This window comes from Bombus affinis, chromosome 3, assembly GCF_024516045.1.
Source record: "Bombus affinis isolate iyBomAffi1 chromosome 3, iyBomAffi1.2, whole genome shotgun sequence".
NCBI classification, from domain to species: domain Eukaryota; kingdom Metazoa; phylum Arthropoda; class Insecta; order Hymenoptera; family Apidae; genus Bombus; species Bombus affinis.
The window spans coordinates 10,061,454-10,074,749 of record NC_066346.1 but is presented as its reverse complement, the minus strand read 5'-3'; the positions used below and the strand labels follow the sequence as shown (position 1 = coordinate 10,074,749).

General features: G+C 30.1%; 4 protein-coding genes across 12 annotated transcripts in view; all 4 read left to right on the top strand.

The window, feature by feature from the left end:
* LOC126914318 (uncharacterized) overlaps window positions 1–1,338 on the top strand; it is a 44,830-nt gene extending 43,492 nt beyond the window's left edge. For all 5 annotated transcript variants that reach the window (XM_050718093.1, XM_050718090.1, XM_050718092.1 and 2 more), the window contains one exon: window positions 39–1,338. In XM_050718093.1, coding sequence (XP_050574050.1) covers window positions 39–226 — 188 coding nt within the window. In that variant the 3' untranslated portion in view covers window positions 227–1,338. The remainder of the gene's footprint in view (window positions 1–38) is intronic.
* Window positions 1,339–1,843: 505 nt separating this feature from the next.
* On the top strand, window positions 1,844–3,832 carry LOC126914358 (60S ribosomal protein L7). Its single transcript, XM_050718187.1, has 6 exons — window positions 1,844–1,963; window positions 2,410–2,527; window positions 2,615–2,790; window positions 2,868–3,115; window positions 3,374–3,471; window positions 3,677–3,832. The coding sequence occupies exons 1-6, from the start codon at window positions 1,953–1,955 to the stop codon at window positions 3,785–3,787; spliced, it is 762 nt and encodes a 253-aa protein (XP_050574144.1). The 5' UTR covers window positions 1,844–1,952; the 3' UTR covers window positions 3,788–3,832.
* A 269-nt stretch (window positions 3,833–4,101) lies between these two features.
* On the top strand, window positions 4,102–11,067 carry LOC126914325 (uncharacterized). 4 transcript variants are annotated; one of them, XM_050718107.1, is made up of 22 exons: window positions 4,105–4,263; window positions 4,756–4,925; window positions 4,998–6,374; window positions 6,435–6,670; window positions 6,743–6,856; window positions 6,922–7,074; window positions 7,146–7,312; window positions 7,386–7,476; window positions 7,559–7,741; window positions 7,823–7,961; window positions 8,031–8,124; window positions 8,207–8,409; window positions 8,515–8,713; window positions 8,781–9,035; window positions 9,108–9,227; window positions 9,307–9,449; window positions 9,538–9,724; window positions 9,794–9,881; window positions 9,952–10,080; window positions 10,167–10,322; window positions 10,399–10,488; window positions 10,561–11,067. In XM_050718107.1, the coding sequence occupies exons 2-22, from the start codon at window positions 4,772–4,774 to the stop codon at window positions 10,738–10,740; spliced, it is 4,458 nt and encodes a 1,485-aa protein (XP_050574064.1). In that variant the 5' UTR covers window positions 4,105–4,263; window positions 4,756–4,771; the 3' UTR covers window positions 10,741–11,067. The 4 variants fall into 4 exon arrangements, with proteins under 4 accessions (XP_050574067.1, XP_050574064.1, XP_050574065.1 ...); XM_050718108.1 differs by lacking the exon at window positions 4,756–4,925; XM_050718109.1 differs by lacking the exons at window positions 4,105–4,263; window positions 4,756–4,925 and having other exon boundaries at window positions 5,141–5,284; window positions 5,358–6,374.
* Window positions 11,068–11,572: 505 nt separating this feature from the next.
* Window positions 11,573–13,011, top strand: LOC126914363 (uncharacterized). 2 transcript variants are annotated; one of them, XM_050718196.1, is made up of 4 exons: window positions 11,573–11,901; window positions 12,105–12,303; window positions 12,374–12,567; window positions 12,686–13,011. In XM_050718196.1, the coding sequence occupies exons 2-4, from the start codon at window positions 12,107–12,109 to the stop codon at window positions 12,862–12,864; spliced, it is 570 nt and encodes a 189-aa protein (XP_050574153.1). In that variant the 5' UTR covers window positions 11,573–11,901; window positions 12,105–12,106; the 3' UTR covers window positions 12,865–13,011. The 2 variants fall into 2 exon arrangements, with proteins under 2 accessions (XP_050574153.1, XP_050574154.1); XM_050718197.1 differs by having other exon boundaries at window positions 11,898–12,013.
* Window positions 13,012–13,296: the final 285 nt, after the last annotated feature.

Genomic DNA, 13,296 nt, shown 5'->3' with positions numbered 1-13,296 from the left:
CTAATCGCAACTTTCCTAAACAATTTTCCTCTAACCAGGTGATCTACATAAAGAACAAGACGTGTTGGATTGGCTGCGCAAGAACAGGTACCGTCAACCGGAGCTGAACATCTACATGTATATGCTGATCGCGATCACAGTCCTGTTTGCCATGTACACCGGCTTCTTGTTGTCCTGTTTCCGGTCAGAACCAACGGCGCCCACGCCACATCCGAAACAAGCGTGATAAAAGAAAAGAACGTGATAGGAAAAGAAAGAAAGGAACGAAAGAGTTGAGACTCATGAATTGTTGCTGCTGCGCGAATGTGCGTTGTTGTTGTTGTTGATCCGACTCGCTTTACGTAAGATTGATTAGCGGCCGTTCGTCCGGAACGAACGACTCGTACCAAAGCTCGACGATTCTACGGGGGATGACGATGAAACCTGTCTATGTACTTCTCTTTTTGCTTAGACGATGAACGAACGATTTAAAAGAAATAAATAAATAAAATAAATAACGTATACTTTGCACCGTAATGGGTTCAAGTTGTCCGTGAATTCCGTGAGCGCGTGGTATGCTTGCTCAACGTGGACCAAATCCATCGATTTTCTATAGGAGATTTTAGACCTCTGTCAAATTGAAAAAGGCGCGAACGTGTTGCGAGCGTACACGAGGCAACGTTTCGCGGGAGTTTACTCGACTATAATATTCCAAGCGAATTACCAATTATGTTAGCGTATAAGCTATATACAGTTATACATTATAAGTATACGTTTGCCATAATGTCTCTTAGTTCGCGTGCAAATTACCGTACGGCGACAACGTTGTTTGATATTCTTTTATTGTATTGCTTTGTAACGATAGAGATATTATATTGTATCGTATTCCATTTCACTTTGTATTAACTTTTGCTGACTCGATGATTTTTTGCTGCGTTTTTAGAGTGAATAAAACTGATCGACACATGTGTACATTGTTATTTTGCTGATGTTCATGGAATGTTGCTAGCCAATTCGATCGACAAGCAATCTATGGTTTCTTTTATTTCTTTCTTTTTCTTTTTTCGTACGTGTTCTTGTAACGTTAACTGTCACCGTCGATTAGTATTGACAGTGGTCTTGTTCTTTGTCTCGAGTGATCACCTTTGGTCCACGTGTAATTAATTGTTCGCGAAGATGATCATCGATAATCCGTACGTCCTTTTGACGATGGATCGCCGTCAATATCTTCTGAATAAAACAAAAGGATAAAGATGTACACGAGACGGGTGAATATTGCCTATCGATGCTCATATAATCAAGGGAAGGCAAACGATGTTAACACGATCATCAGGAATAAAGAGCAAATCCTTGGACCAATTCCAAACTGCTTAAAGTGCTACTTCTGTCTGCCAATTGTACATAATATAATAGTGTGAACGATGCATTATATAAAAAAAGAATACGACGACTCTTTTCCTTTTACTTTATGTTTCATGTTCTTCTTCTTTTTTGTGCTCTTGTTCTTTTTTTCTGTTCATGAAAATCTGCATCTTATTAATCTTGAAACTTCTTGATCCTAAAATCATATATTTTTCTGTTTCCAACTTATGGATTTTGATCTAAGAAAGTTTTAAGATTAATTAATTTTCGGAAGTTAATTTTTTTTAATATATCTTTGAATTAGAAACTTCTGTAATTAAAGCATATATATATATCTTTGAGAAAAATTGAATTTTTTAAATACAACAGGGATCACATTAATTGTGTCACTGCGTACATTAATTGCCCTATAATTAGTTACGTCATTCATGTCAATTATTACAACATATTTACTGTTAATAGTACGAAAAGCAAAATGCTTTCAAGATAAATTCAAATTTCAAATTTCCCGCCTGTGCATTAAGTAGCAAGAATTGCGGTCAACTTCAAGCTTAACTTTTCGACAGTTGTGAAGTGATCAACGATCGAGAACTTCTTTACATTGTGGCAGGATGGCGGATACGTAAGTCCTGTTCTAAGTCATAATAAAATCTAAAAACATCGATAATTAATACCATCCTAACATTTACGAAATATATTATTAATCATTCTTTTGAAATTCTTTGTTATATTTATATTATAATTTTTGTTTTTTTGTACAAGAATGAAGAATTATTACTCGAAGTTGACAAGTCATACTGTTGATCAATATAAAACAATTCATATTTCATCATACATATTAAAAATTATATTAATTCTTTAATGAAACATGAATTGTTATCTTACATCAAATTAAACATCTATTATAATTATAATACTATAATGATAGTTATATTCCTTAATAGCATAACCTATATTATAACTTAACCTAACTTATTATATCATAAGCTCTGTATACCATGCGACTTGTTGAAATTTATGTGAACAAAATATGTAATTTCTAACTTTGGTTAATAATTTTGTACATAGGAAGAAGGAAACTGAGCCCGCAGCAGCTAAAAAGCTGCCGGCAGTGCCGGAATCAGTCCTTAAAAGAAAGAAAACTCGTGAAGCAGTACGAGCTGCACGTCTTCAAATATCGATTAAGGTAGCTTTTGGAACTGTACTTTATATTTTTTTATTAAATGAATGCTTCAAATTAGTGGAAATGATTAAATAAATTTTTTAATTTTAGCAACGCGCGAGTCGATATCTGAAAAGAAAACTAATCTTTAAGAATGCCGAAAAATATGTGAAAGAATATAGAATGGAAGAAAGAGACCAAATCAGATTGGCAAGACAAGCTAAGACTCAAGGCAACTATTATATCTTTAACGAAGCACGTCTGGCATTTGTTATCCGTATTCGGGGGTAAATATAATTCCTAGCACACTGAAGTTATGATTAAAATTTATGTATAGTACAGTAATCATTTTATATTATTTTAGTGTGAACCAAGTTTCTCCTAAAGTACGTAAAGTACTTCAGTTGTTCCGCCTGAAACAGATCAATAATGGCGTATTTGTGAAACTGAACAAGGCAACAATTAACATGCTCCGCATCATTGAACCATATATCACATGGGGCTATCCAAATCTAAAATCAGTTAGAGAACTGATCTATAAAAGAGGATTTGCCAAAATAAATAGGCAGCGTATTCCTATTACAAGTAATTCAATCATTGAAAAGAAACTTGGTTAGTATTAGTCTAATTTATTGTTGTCATTAGAAAATTAGTTAAAATTAATTTATTACATTTGACAAGTCCATGGGAGTCGTATTTCTTACTCTATTGCTCCCTTCCATCTTGTCAAAAAGTAAGAGAATCTTTGAAAAACTTTTTCGTATACTTTACGTTTAGGTTTGCGATGATTCACACATTTTATAATCACATTAAACAATTCTTTTTTTCAATATTTACTGCGATAGTAATATGGGAAATAAATTATTACAGGTCGCTCTGGTATTATTTGTATAGAAGATTTAATCCACGAAATATTCATGGTTGGACCAAAATTCAAGTTTGCAAGCAATTTCTTATGGCCATTTAAGGTATATAAATTTTTGACTGCTCAAATGTCGACATAGGCATGGTTGTGGAAATATTCATTATTCTATTAACCTCCTACTATGTCGTAAAATAATACGAGTTTCTCTTTATGGAATACATGTAATTTTGCATTCCTTAGTCAAATTCAAACATTTCATTTAATAATCGTCTATGTTACATTATTAATCTGAACCTTCCTGCCTTTAGCTCAACACACCTAGTGGTGGATGGCGTAAAAAGACTAACCACTACGTTGAAGGTGGCGATTTCGGTAATCGTGAAGACAAAATCAATGAACTCCTCAGGAGAATGATTTAAATTTATAAAGATCTTGATAAATAAAAGTTTAAATAAAACCTGTTATATCGTGTCATATTTTACCTATTGTCCCCTTTTTGTAAACTTATTTGTGTAATGTACTAAATACAACTATAGGTATATGTACTCCTTATCCGTTAATTATTTCTTATTTGACGATTTTTGAATATCAAATAACGCGTTAATACAAAGAATTCCATAATGCGTAAATATATAAATGTGGTTGTTATTTATTGCTACAATCGGAAAGTTTTCTCTTTGAGAACGTTAAAACATAAACGCATGCGCTGAAATATATCGAATAATCTGTGATGCTCTATGAGAGATGGCTCCATGCTCATACTACAATGTGAGAATGGTGTGTCAAGGCAAAGTGCACTGGTTCGAATCTTGTTCCAGAGATTTTGGATAAAATATTTTATTTTCCAACAGAATATCATTTTCAATGTAAAAGAAAAGTTTTTTAATAAATACTGGTAAGTGCGTTACAGAAAGATTGAAAAATTATTGAATGTTACAATTAAGTGACAAACTTTCTCGCATATAGTATTAAACGCCTAACCTTATCTTATCATTAATAAAAGGATGTGATTAATAATAAAAGAATAAATTTTTATATCATTACAATCAATATTTCATACGAAATTAACAAGTCTGTCCCACGTGTGTGTCTCAAGAAAATGACAGTTTTTACGGCTTTTTGGACTAGATTATAAAAAGCGCATTTCATCGTCGCACATTCTATGTTCGAATCCTGTCCATATCAATTTTATGTTAATAAATCATAGACATTTTTTTCATATTGTAAAATGTTCTAAAATAATAACAAAAAAATATGTAGTATTTTAAATATAGAGTTCTAGAAGAATATAGAAAAATTTATTGATCTAATACCCTCTTGGTCCTATACTGTATAATATTTAAGATTACATAATATTTTCAATATTTTCTATATTTTTAATATTCAGTTAGATCATAGTAATAATGAGCAAAAAGACTGTGGATTCTGACCCTTCATCTGATGGTATGAATTCAGCTATTACTAAATCTATTCATTCATTATCTGATAATACAAGGAAGTTAATGGTTTTTCCTAATATATTACAAAATATTTGTCTCAGTGATTCTATAGGAAAAAGTAAGTTAATCATTACCACAATTTAGAATAAAATAAGTATCTTTTTATTTATAATTTAATGTTCTGTTGCAGATGGAAACATAATGTCTGAATCAGAACTTATAAAAGAAGAACATAAAGATTTTGAGATTTCCACACCCAGTGGATATCCAAACTCAAACATTGTGATAAAACCAATCACTGTCATAAAAATTAATAAAAATAATCCAGCAAATAATGCAGATAACGAAAATTTAAAAAGTGCAACAGAAGTGCCTAAAATTAATACAAATGAAGAAAAATTAGAACTAAAATCAAATCACACAAAGAAAATGCAGAATCTTAATAATAGTAGAAGGAAAGAGAAGGGTAGCACAGAAGTAAGTAACTCCATAAATATTTCAAGAAATCAGAGAAAATCACAAGAACTAAAATGTACTGCTAAAACCTTAGAAAATAATCAAACTACCTCAACTGATGTACCAAAGTCTCAGAGAGATGATATAAGATCAGAACAAAGTACTAGTAAAAGATATTTAAGTGAAAGTTTAGAAGAGAATAAGGAAACAAAAGCAGAATATGAAATTGATGGAAATTTACTTAATAAACCTGAACATGTTTATAAACGAACTAAATGTGATGATTATATTACAGTATATAAAAAAGAAATTCCAGACAAAAGAAAAATGAGTTCTTGTAATACAGAATCAAAACAAGCAGTAATTTCTAATACTTTATCAAATAAAACTGAAACAACTGATGTTGTTCATTACATTAAATGTAAAAAACAAGAGCTTGAAAATGAAGCTGATGAAAGGAATATAATTACACTTGATTCACATAAATCTTCTACTTCTGTTACACCAGTTGTGACAAAACGTTCATTGCCTTTGAATTCCTCTAATACTTCTGGAAATTATTGTAATGTTATAAATAGTGAAGGAATAATGAAGGACGATTATAAAAATGAAATAAATAATAAAAATTTGGAATGTAAAAATTTAGAAAGTATAGGGTTGAATCATAAGAATGATAATGAAGTACAAATGAAATCAATGAGTACCTCTGTGCTTGAATTTGAAAATGAAGGATCTAGAAAGTTAGGAGATGAAAATCTAAATGTTAAAGATACAAGTGTTAATGAAGATAGAATCAATTCATCACTTATAACATCAAATACTTCATTAAATCAAGAAACTTTAAACACAGATTCAATATGTCAAAATAATAGCAATCAAACTTTGACGGTTAGACCAGTAGTAAGAAAAAGAGGAAGACCTAGAAAAATTCTGCTTACAGTGCAGAAAACTGCAGACATTTCAAATAAGGAATCACAAGAAAACTTAGGGGTTTTACAAAAAATGAATGATATCTCTATTGAAGAAACGCCTGTTCATAGTAACAGACATAGTGAAGAATCATATAATTTTAGTAATAACGATGACATAGATGATAATAACAGCACTGAAGGTAACATTCCTAACTCAATTACTATTAAAAAAAGTGATAGATCATAAAATACATCTGCAGGTAATCCAGATACATCTACAAGTAGAGGAAGAGGAAGAGGAAGAGGAAGAGGAAGAGGAAGAGGAAGAGGTAGAGGTAAAGGTAGAGGTAGAGGCAGGGGTAGAGGCAGAGGCAGGGGTAGAGGTAGAGGGTCATCTTATTCTGCATTAGATACTGAGTATATAGAAAATTCGGAGGGACCAATTACTATAGAAGAAAACTCAAATGAAAATAGTACTGTAACTCGTGCATCAGAAGTAAGTTTTATATAAAATATTGGAACTATATGTCATTCTCAAATTACATAAATATATGTTTTTCTATTTCAGGTAAATTTTGTGACTTGCGCCAAATGTGAAGAAGATATATTAAAAGTCAACTGGGATTCACACAATCTGCGCAAGCATAATTATATGAGTTGGAAAAAGGACGATGAACCTATTGTAAATATAAGATTAATATAAATAAATTTGTAAACTTACTATTTATTAAAGAATTTTGTTTTCAGGACTTCGAAAATAATATTAAACTATGGAGAAAAGTATTAATGACTGCTATTCAAAAAAGAAGGGGTCAATTGTGCTGCGAAAAATGCGGTGCTGTAAAGCGTAGTGCGAACGGTTTTATATCTCATATGCAATTTTGTGGAAAATCAGAAGAAGTATGCAATTTTTCAATTAGAATTTGAAACGTAATGCAATGTAACTATACATACAATAATCTTTTTACCAGGAAAGGCAAGCTTTGATGGTAAGTTGTCCTATCTGTGGTGCTGTTATGATGCCATCTTCTATGGAAATGCATGAAAGGGTACATAGGCAAACAGAACGAAATAAAATAAATGAATTGCAATTAAATACTGCTACTAATGAAAGAACAAAACGCAAAGCTGCAGAAAAGTAAGTTATATAAACTGGAAGTTTATTAAAATTTAAATTAAATAAAAATATTCATATAGCATTATAATTACAGAGCAATTTCAAAAATTTCTGAATTTACTGAGCTTGTCAAAGACAGCAATTTACCGCCTGAAAAGAAAATGAAGCCTGACTCTTCTTTGCTGGTATATTACTTTTTTAAAAATATCTTTTCCTAAAAAAAACCTAATTTACCAAATGAATAACTATATAAAACTAACATTACAGAAAAGTTTGATCAAAATGCCTGAACATAAAAGACCTATACCATCTGTGTGGAAAGGCATGTGGAAGAAAGTATTATCTTCAGGGGGAACAATAAATTGTCGTCAAGTAGGCTGTACTTATACATGTTCCTCTCTTGAAGATATGTGTGAACATGTTTCTAAGTGTAACTTCACTCCTGAGGAGGTATATATTACAATAATACTAATTTCATTTCTATGGCATATCTAAAATGTTAACTTTAACACATATTTAATTTTATTTCAGAGTTATATATGTAAAAAATGTAAATTTTCAACTACCTCTGATGAAGATATAAAGAAGCACGTATTAGAAAAGCATTCAATAACAGATGAAGTTGATAAATATTCAGATTTTGAAGAGGAAGATTGTAGTTCGGATGAAAGTAAGGATAAATTTTATTATAAAATAAGAAGTTAAATTGTTAAGTTTCACACACGATTTTTATTTCTAGAAACATCTACAATGAAATTTTTGTACAAGGAAAAATTTCGTAAAATCAAATGGAAAGAACCGTATCTGCTCGGTGTGCAATGGTCTATGGAATTGTAAATATCTATATCTTTTAGAGTTAAAATATATAATTCTTTAATATGTTTAAGTAACAGTCCATATTATTTTCTTTAACAGCGAACAAACAAATTACGAACTTTGTCTATTTAATGATTATTTTCCTAATCAGTTTACTTTATTAAACAATTCCGATATTCTTAAATATTTGCCAGAGCTAGAAATTTCCATGCGAACAAAAAAAGAAAGTGTGTCTAAAACACTGTGTAATACAGAAGATACATGGAAGCAATGGAAACGATTTGAAGGTGGTTTAGATGAAGGTAATTACTTAGCGATAAAAACAAGTAATTACTTATAATTAATTACTTATATTATATTACGTATTTCATAATGTTCAATATATTAAATTTAAAATAATTTTTCAGGCACTCCAATATTTTTTACTGGTGGACCAGTGTGGTCATTAGCTTGGTTACCTATTCCATCACCAATGTATTCTAAGGAACCTTGTCAATATATCGCGATTAGTACTCATCCAAAAATGACAAGTGAATATACTGTAGGAAAATCACACTCTGAGCCTAATATGATACAAATTTGGAATATCGGGTCTTTGGATTACGAGTTAGTAACAAAAAGTAGAATATGCTAGTATCAAATTTCTTCAAAGTAAATTTTTCTTTTCTTTTAGGATTGATAGTAAAGTAGAATCTCCTACTTTGTCATATGCTATTGTACACAACAGTGGTACCATATGGTGTTTAGAATGGTGTCCTTCCGGATGTTATCAAGATGAAAGCTTAAATAATTATAAGAATGAAAACAAAATACCCAGTAATCTTAAGCGAATGGGTATGCTTGCAGCAGCTTGCTCGAACGGAAATGTAAATGTTTATTCATTACCTTTTCCAGAAGAGCTTAAATTTAAGAAGACTACAGACAATGAGTAAATAACAAATTCATCCAAATGAATAAATTCCTGTACGTGTGTTGCTATTATGAATATATGTTATTGTAGATGGCCTATATATTCCACTGATCCAGTAATAACATTAGTTGTAAATATTTCAATGTATGATAACAATGATCAAAATTGGCAATGTACCAAGTTATCATGGACAAAAGAACACGGTCATAAGTACAATTCTTTCACTATATTCTGATCCATTTCCTAATTTTATAATAACTGACTTGTACAATTTCTTTCGTTTTTGCAGTACAATCGCTGCAGGATTTTCAAATGGATATATAGCTTTATGGGATTTAACATATAAATCACCATTATCAATACAAAAAAGGAAGAACACATATTTCATAAATGCGTTTCAGCATTTTTATGCTCATGGTAATGCTGTGAGTAGTAAGTATATACATATATATATTTCTTTCTTTTTTGCAAAGTAATATAAAATAAAATAACAAGTTCAACAGGAGTACCATTTTTGTAGTGCTAGCGTTAATTCCGTATAATAAAGGAAGATTTCTAGCTTCTGGCAGTTTAGATAGATCATACAAATTTTGGAATTTAGAAGACATAAATAGTCCTCAAATTAGTATGCAAAAGTCTATTATAGTAAATGGTGAATGGATGACACACTGGCCATGTGCTATTGTTACTTTTGATGATGCACTAGGGTAAGGACCATAAAAGAATATTTTCAATTGATGAAATCTATTTTTTAATATTATATTATTCTATTATAGGTACAACCATACTTATACTTATTTGATTTCATTAAGAGAACACGAATACAAATACTACCCTATTTTACAAACAAATTCTACCACATATGTAAGTAATTTTAGAAAGTATATTTTAGATATTATTAAAAAGTAACCTTTTCTATTTAAAAATTTTATAGGCTGTAGCCACTTCTGACTATGCAAATAGCATTGCACATGGCACACTAGCAGGAGAAATACAAACAATTTTCGCACATGGACTTATATATAATAGAGATATTGATAAAGCTTTAACGAAGAAAAAAATGGTATTTCTTTCTGTGTTTAACGTGGTTAAATATTATTGATAATTTAAACCATTTCTTACAAAGTTAAATATAAATAATTCTCCTAGGTGAGTTCATTTGTTAAAATAGTGGACTTCTCAGAAAAAGAAGATAGTAAAGATAATAAAAAGCACAAAAAGAATTCGAAAGATTATTGTTATATGCCAGGAACTTATGATCAGTGCCAGGATCGATTTGGTATTGTTTTTTGTGATAAATTAAAAGTAAGTAGTCTCACTGCATAATGTATTTTATTTTTTATTATTTTCACATTACTATTTTATTCTATTATATTTAAAGAGCGTTGAACATCATGAGCAGAAACAACCGAATGAGGAGGAACTACTAGAAGTTCCGCTTGAAGAATATCCATTTATGTCTGTAAACAGAGTATGTATATCATAACTGTTTTCATTTAATTGATATTTTTATTCGATACTGAAATTAAATAATAAATTCTAGATGTCTTGGAATCCGAATGCATGGAGTTACTTCTGGATGGTAGTTGGTTACCAGAATGGTTTAGTAAGATTATTAAATTTCAGATATATGTCTGTGTCGCGCGAACTAAAAACATTATTGCCTCAATACGTAAAGTCTATGCTTCATAAAGCAAAAATTACAACAGAGAAACGTTGTTAACGCAAAGAAAAAGCAATCTTTTATAATAAAATCAAGTATTATGAAATTAATGGCGAATGCGCCTACTCGTTGTTAATGTGTAGCAAATTATTTTTTACAATTTTATAGGCCAATTTTATAAAGACTGGCATGCCAATGCTTCAACAAGATTCATTGTTATGTATATATTAAAAGAACTATGTAAAATTTATTGAATGTATTTATCATAGTCCACTTGAGAAGGTAACGCATTTTGTATAATATGTATATCTGCACGTTTTGTAATTTTTAATATTTAAAATGTGAAACTTCTGATTAAATTATGTTAATAAACAGGATTTTTTACAAGCCTGAATAGTTGTTAATACAAGCGACCTCAGTTTATGTTATTTTTTTTCGCTTACTCTAAAGTGTGTGATAGTTTTATATAATATTAATATATTACTCTTTTGGCATATTAGTAACGAAAAATATTTTAGTAACTAAAATAGTTTAGATGGTCTGTTACATGCCAAATAATTGTCGAAACTCGAGGAATAATCCTTTAAAATTGAAACATTTATCTGCATTCATCATTCCAAATTTTTGAAATTCGGCTATCGATATTTTTCAATCTAGCCACAGAAGTTTTAATACTTTTAAACGATATAGAAAGGTGGATAAAACATTGTAAAATATTATTACATACTTAAAATATTTGTTAAATGTTCTATCGAGTTTTAAAATATATCATGCTCCATTTCGCGCCATTAATCACATCATTTGGTACAGTTAGGTTTCGCATATACCTATATACCATTGTCGTATACATACACATGCACATTAGTTTGATAAAGAGGTGGGGCTACAGAACCACTAGAGAAGGTAGTAGGGATCACATGTATATACAATCAAACGACGGAAAACGTCGTGGCCAGAGCTAAAGTAGCGGAGGGAAATAGAATATTTCGTAGCGAATTGTGAAGCAGTAGCTACTTCAACATTCTTCCTTTGATATTTGAAACGAAGGCAGTATCATTACATATTTAGTTTATCTCACTGGCGGAAGTTCACAATATCAAATACATAGATATAAATTCAATTCGTGTAGTAATAAAAAATATAATTCACTCGAAAACTGCTTTTGTTTCATTTTCAATAAAAAGGAAACCGTCTTTATTTCATTTTAAATATTTGGTGCAAGTAAGTGAAGAATACCTTCTTTTTCTAGTTTTTAAAAAAAGTTGTAATGCACAATATGAGACATTCTTTATTCGTTTCGGATGTTTATATTAACAGCACGAGTATGATAACTGTATGTGTCAGCAAGTATAGTTTTACTTCTATATTGTGCGTAAAAAAATTTTTCATAGAATTATTATCATGTTACAAAATTATTCTTTTAGAAATGGGTATCAATCCAATGAAGTGGAAAACCAGAAATGTACTGTATACTATTTTAACACTTTTTATCTTTTATGTTCTCTTTGTATATAAGAAAAAACATCATGTACTGTTCGAAGGAATAATAAAAAATTCAAATCCTATACATGTATGGGAATTCGTAGCGGATTTTAGTAATATGAAAAAATTAAATCCAACAATGTATGTAAAACATTACACATCACAATCTTTTTCTTTCTCTTTTCTTTTTAACTTTAATTAATATTTACAGAGAAGAATTTAATATTATCGCAGAAAGCGGCAATTACGATCATTGGAAATATTCGGTCGAATATACTGAACATTTGAGTCATATACCAATTATACGAAACATAGCGCATGGACATTACGCCATACGTGAAGATAATAATGGTTACTTGATTACTTCGAAACATCAGACGTGTTTCTTTCCCAAATTTGGATGCTGTGAGTGATCGTTTCTATCGGAGGAAAAAAATAAGTTCCTTATGACATTAGAGACCAGTACCGACACCAAATGAGACTTTCAAATGATTTTAATCTTAAATTCTGATTTTCGTTTCAGTGGAGTCGATCTCGCAATTCAGATTTGATCGAGATGGTGCAACAGATACAAAGTGTATCGAAACCGTACAATATGAATGTCCAATTGCATTTTCACCGTTATGTTACAGAGAAGTTATGTATCAACGAGAAGAAATTATGAAAAGATTGAAATTAAAATTCTCAGAGGCTAAAAATTAAAAACAGTTAATATTGTCATAGATTTACTTTTTTGACCTTAAGAAAGTTAAAATATATAGTTTACGCTGTTTTTAGATTCACAATGTACTTGTAATATATTTTATACAAAAATAATAATTTTTATAACGATTTTTGTACAATATTTTATATATCGCGCTGTTAGTTTATATATATATATATTTAGTATGACCAACATCAAAATGTAAAATCTCCGATAACAAAGTGACAAAAAAGAAAATAGAGGGGGAGATCAACAATTTATCGAAAACATACACATGAGAGAAACTGTGAAAAGGAAACAGACATTGAAAAGTCTTTCTATTTTTATTTGTATTTATTGAAATATATATCATTCATAGCCTTTAAACAATAGATTTATATTACAGCGTGAAACATGTCTAATAAATTTGAGACGTAAGTGAAACTAGCGTT

Bases quoted from the DNA above. Each gene is read 5' to 3' on its own strand.
- LOC126914358 (XM_050718187.1), top strand. The intron at 3,116-3,373 runs GTTAGTATTAGT...AAATTATTACAG, and splicing joins AATCATTGAAAAGAAACTTG to GTCGCTCTGGTATTATTTGT. The intron at 3,472-3,676 runs GTATATAAATTT...TCCTGCCTTTAG, and splicing joins ATTTCTTATGGCCATTTAAG to CTCAACACACCTAGTGGTGG.
- LOC126914325 (XM_050718107.1), top strand. From the start codon at position 4,772: ATGAGCAAAAAGACTGTGGATTCTGACCCTTCATCTGATGGTATGAAT. The intron at 6,671-6,742 runs GTAAGTTTTATA...TTTCTATTTCAG, and splicing joins CTGTAACTCGTGCATCAGAA to GTAAATTTTGTGACTTGCGC. The intron at 10,081-10,166 runs GTATTTCTTTCT...TAATTCTCCTAG, and splicing joins CTTTAACGAAGAAAAAAATG to GTGAGTTCATTTGTTAAAAT.
- LOC126914363 (XM_050718196.1), top strand. From the start codon at position 12,107: ATGGGTATCAATCCAATGAAGTGGAAAACCAGAAATGTACTGTATACT. The intron at 12,304-12,373 runs GTATGTAAAACA...TAATATTTACAG, and splicing joins AAAAAATTAAATCCAACAAT to AGAAGAATTTAATATTATCG. The intron at 12,568-12,685 runs GTGAGTGATCGT...TTTTCGTTTCAG, and splicing joins CTTTCCCAAATTTGGATGCT to TGGAGTCGATCTCGCAATTC.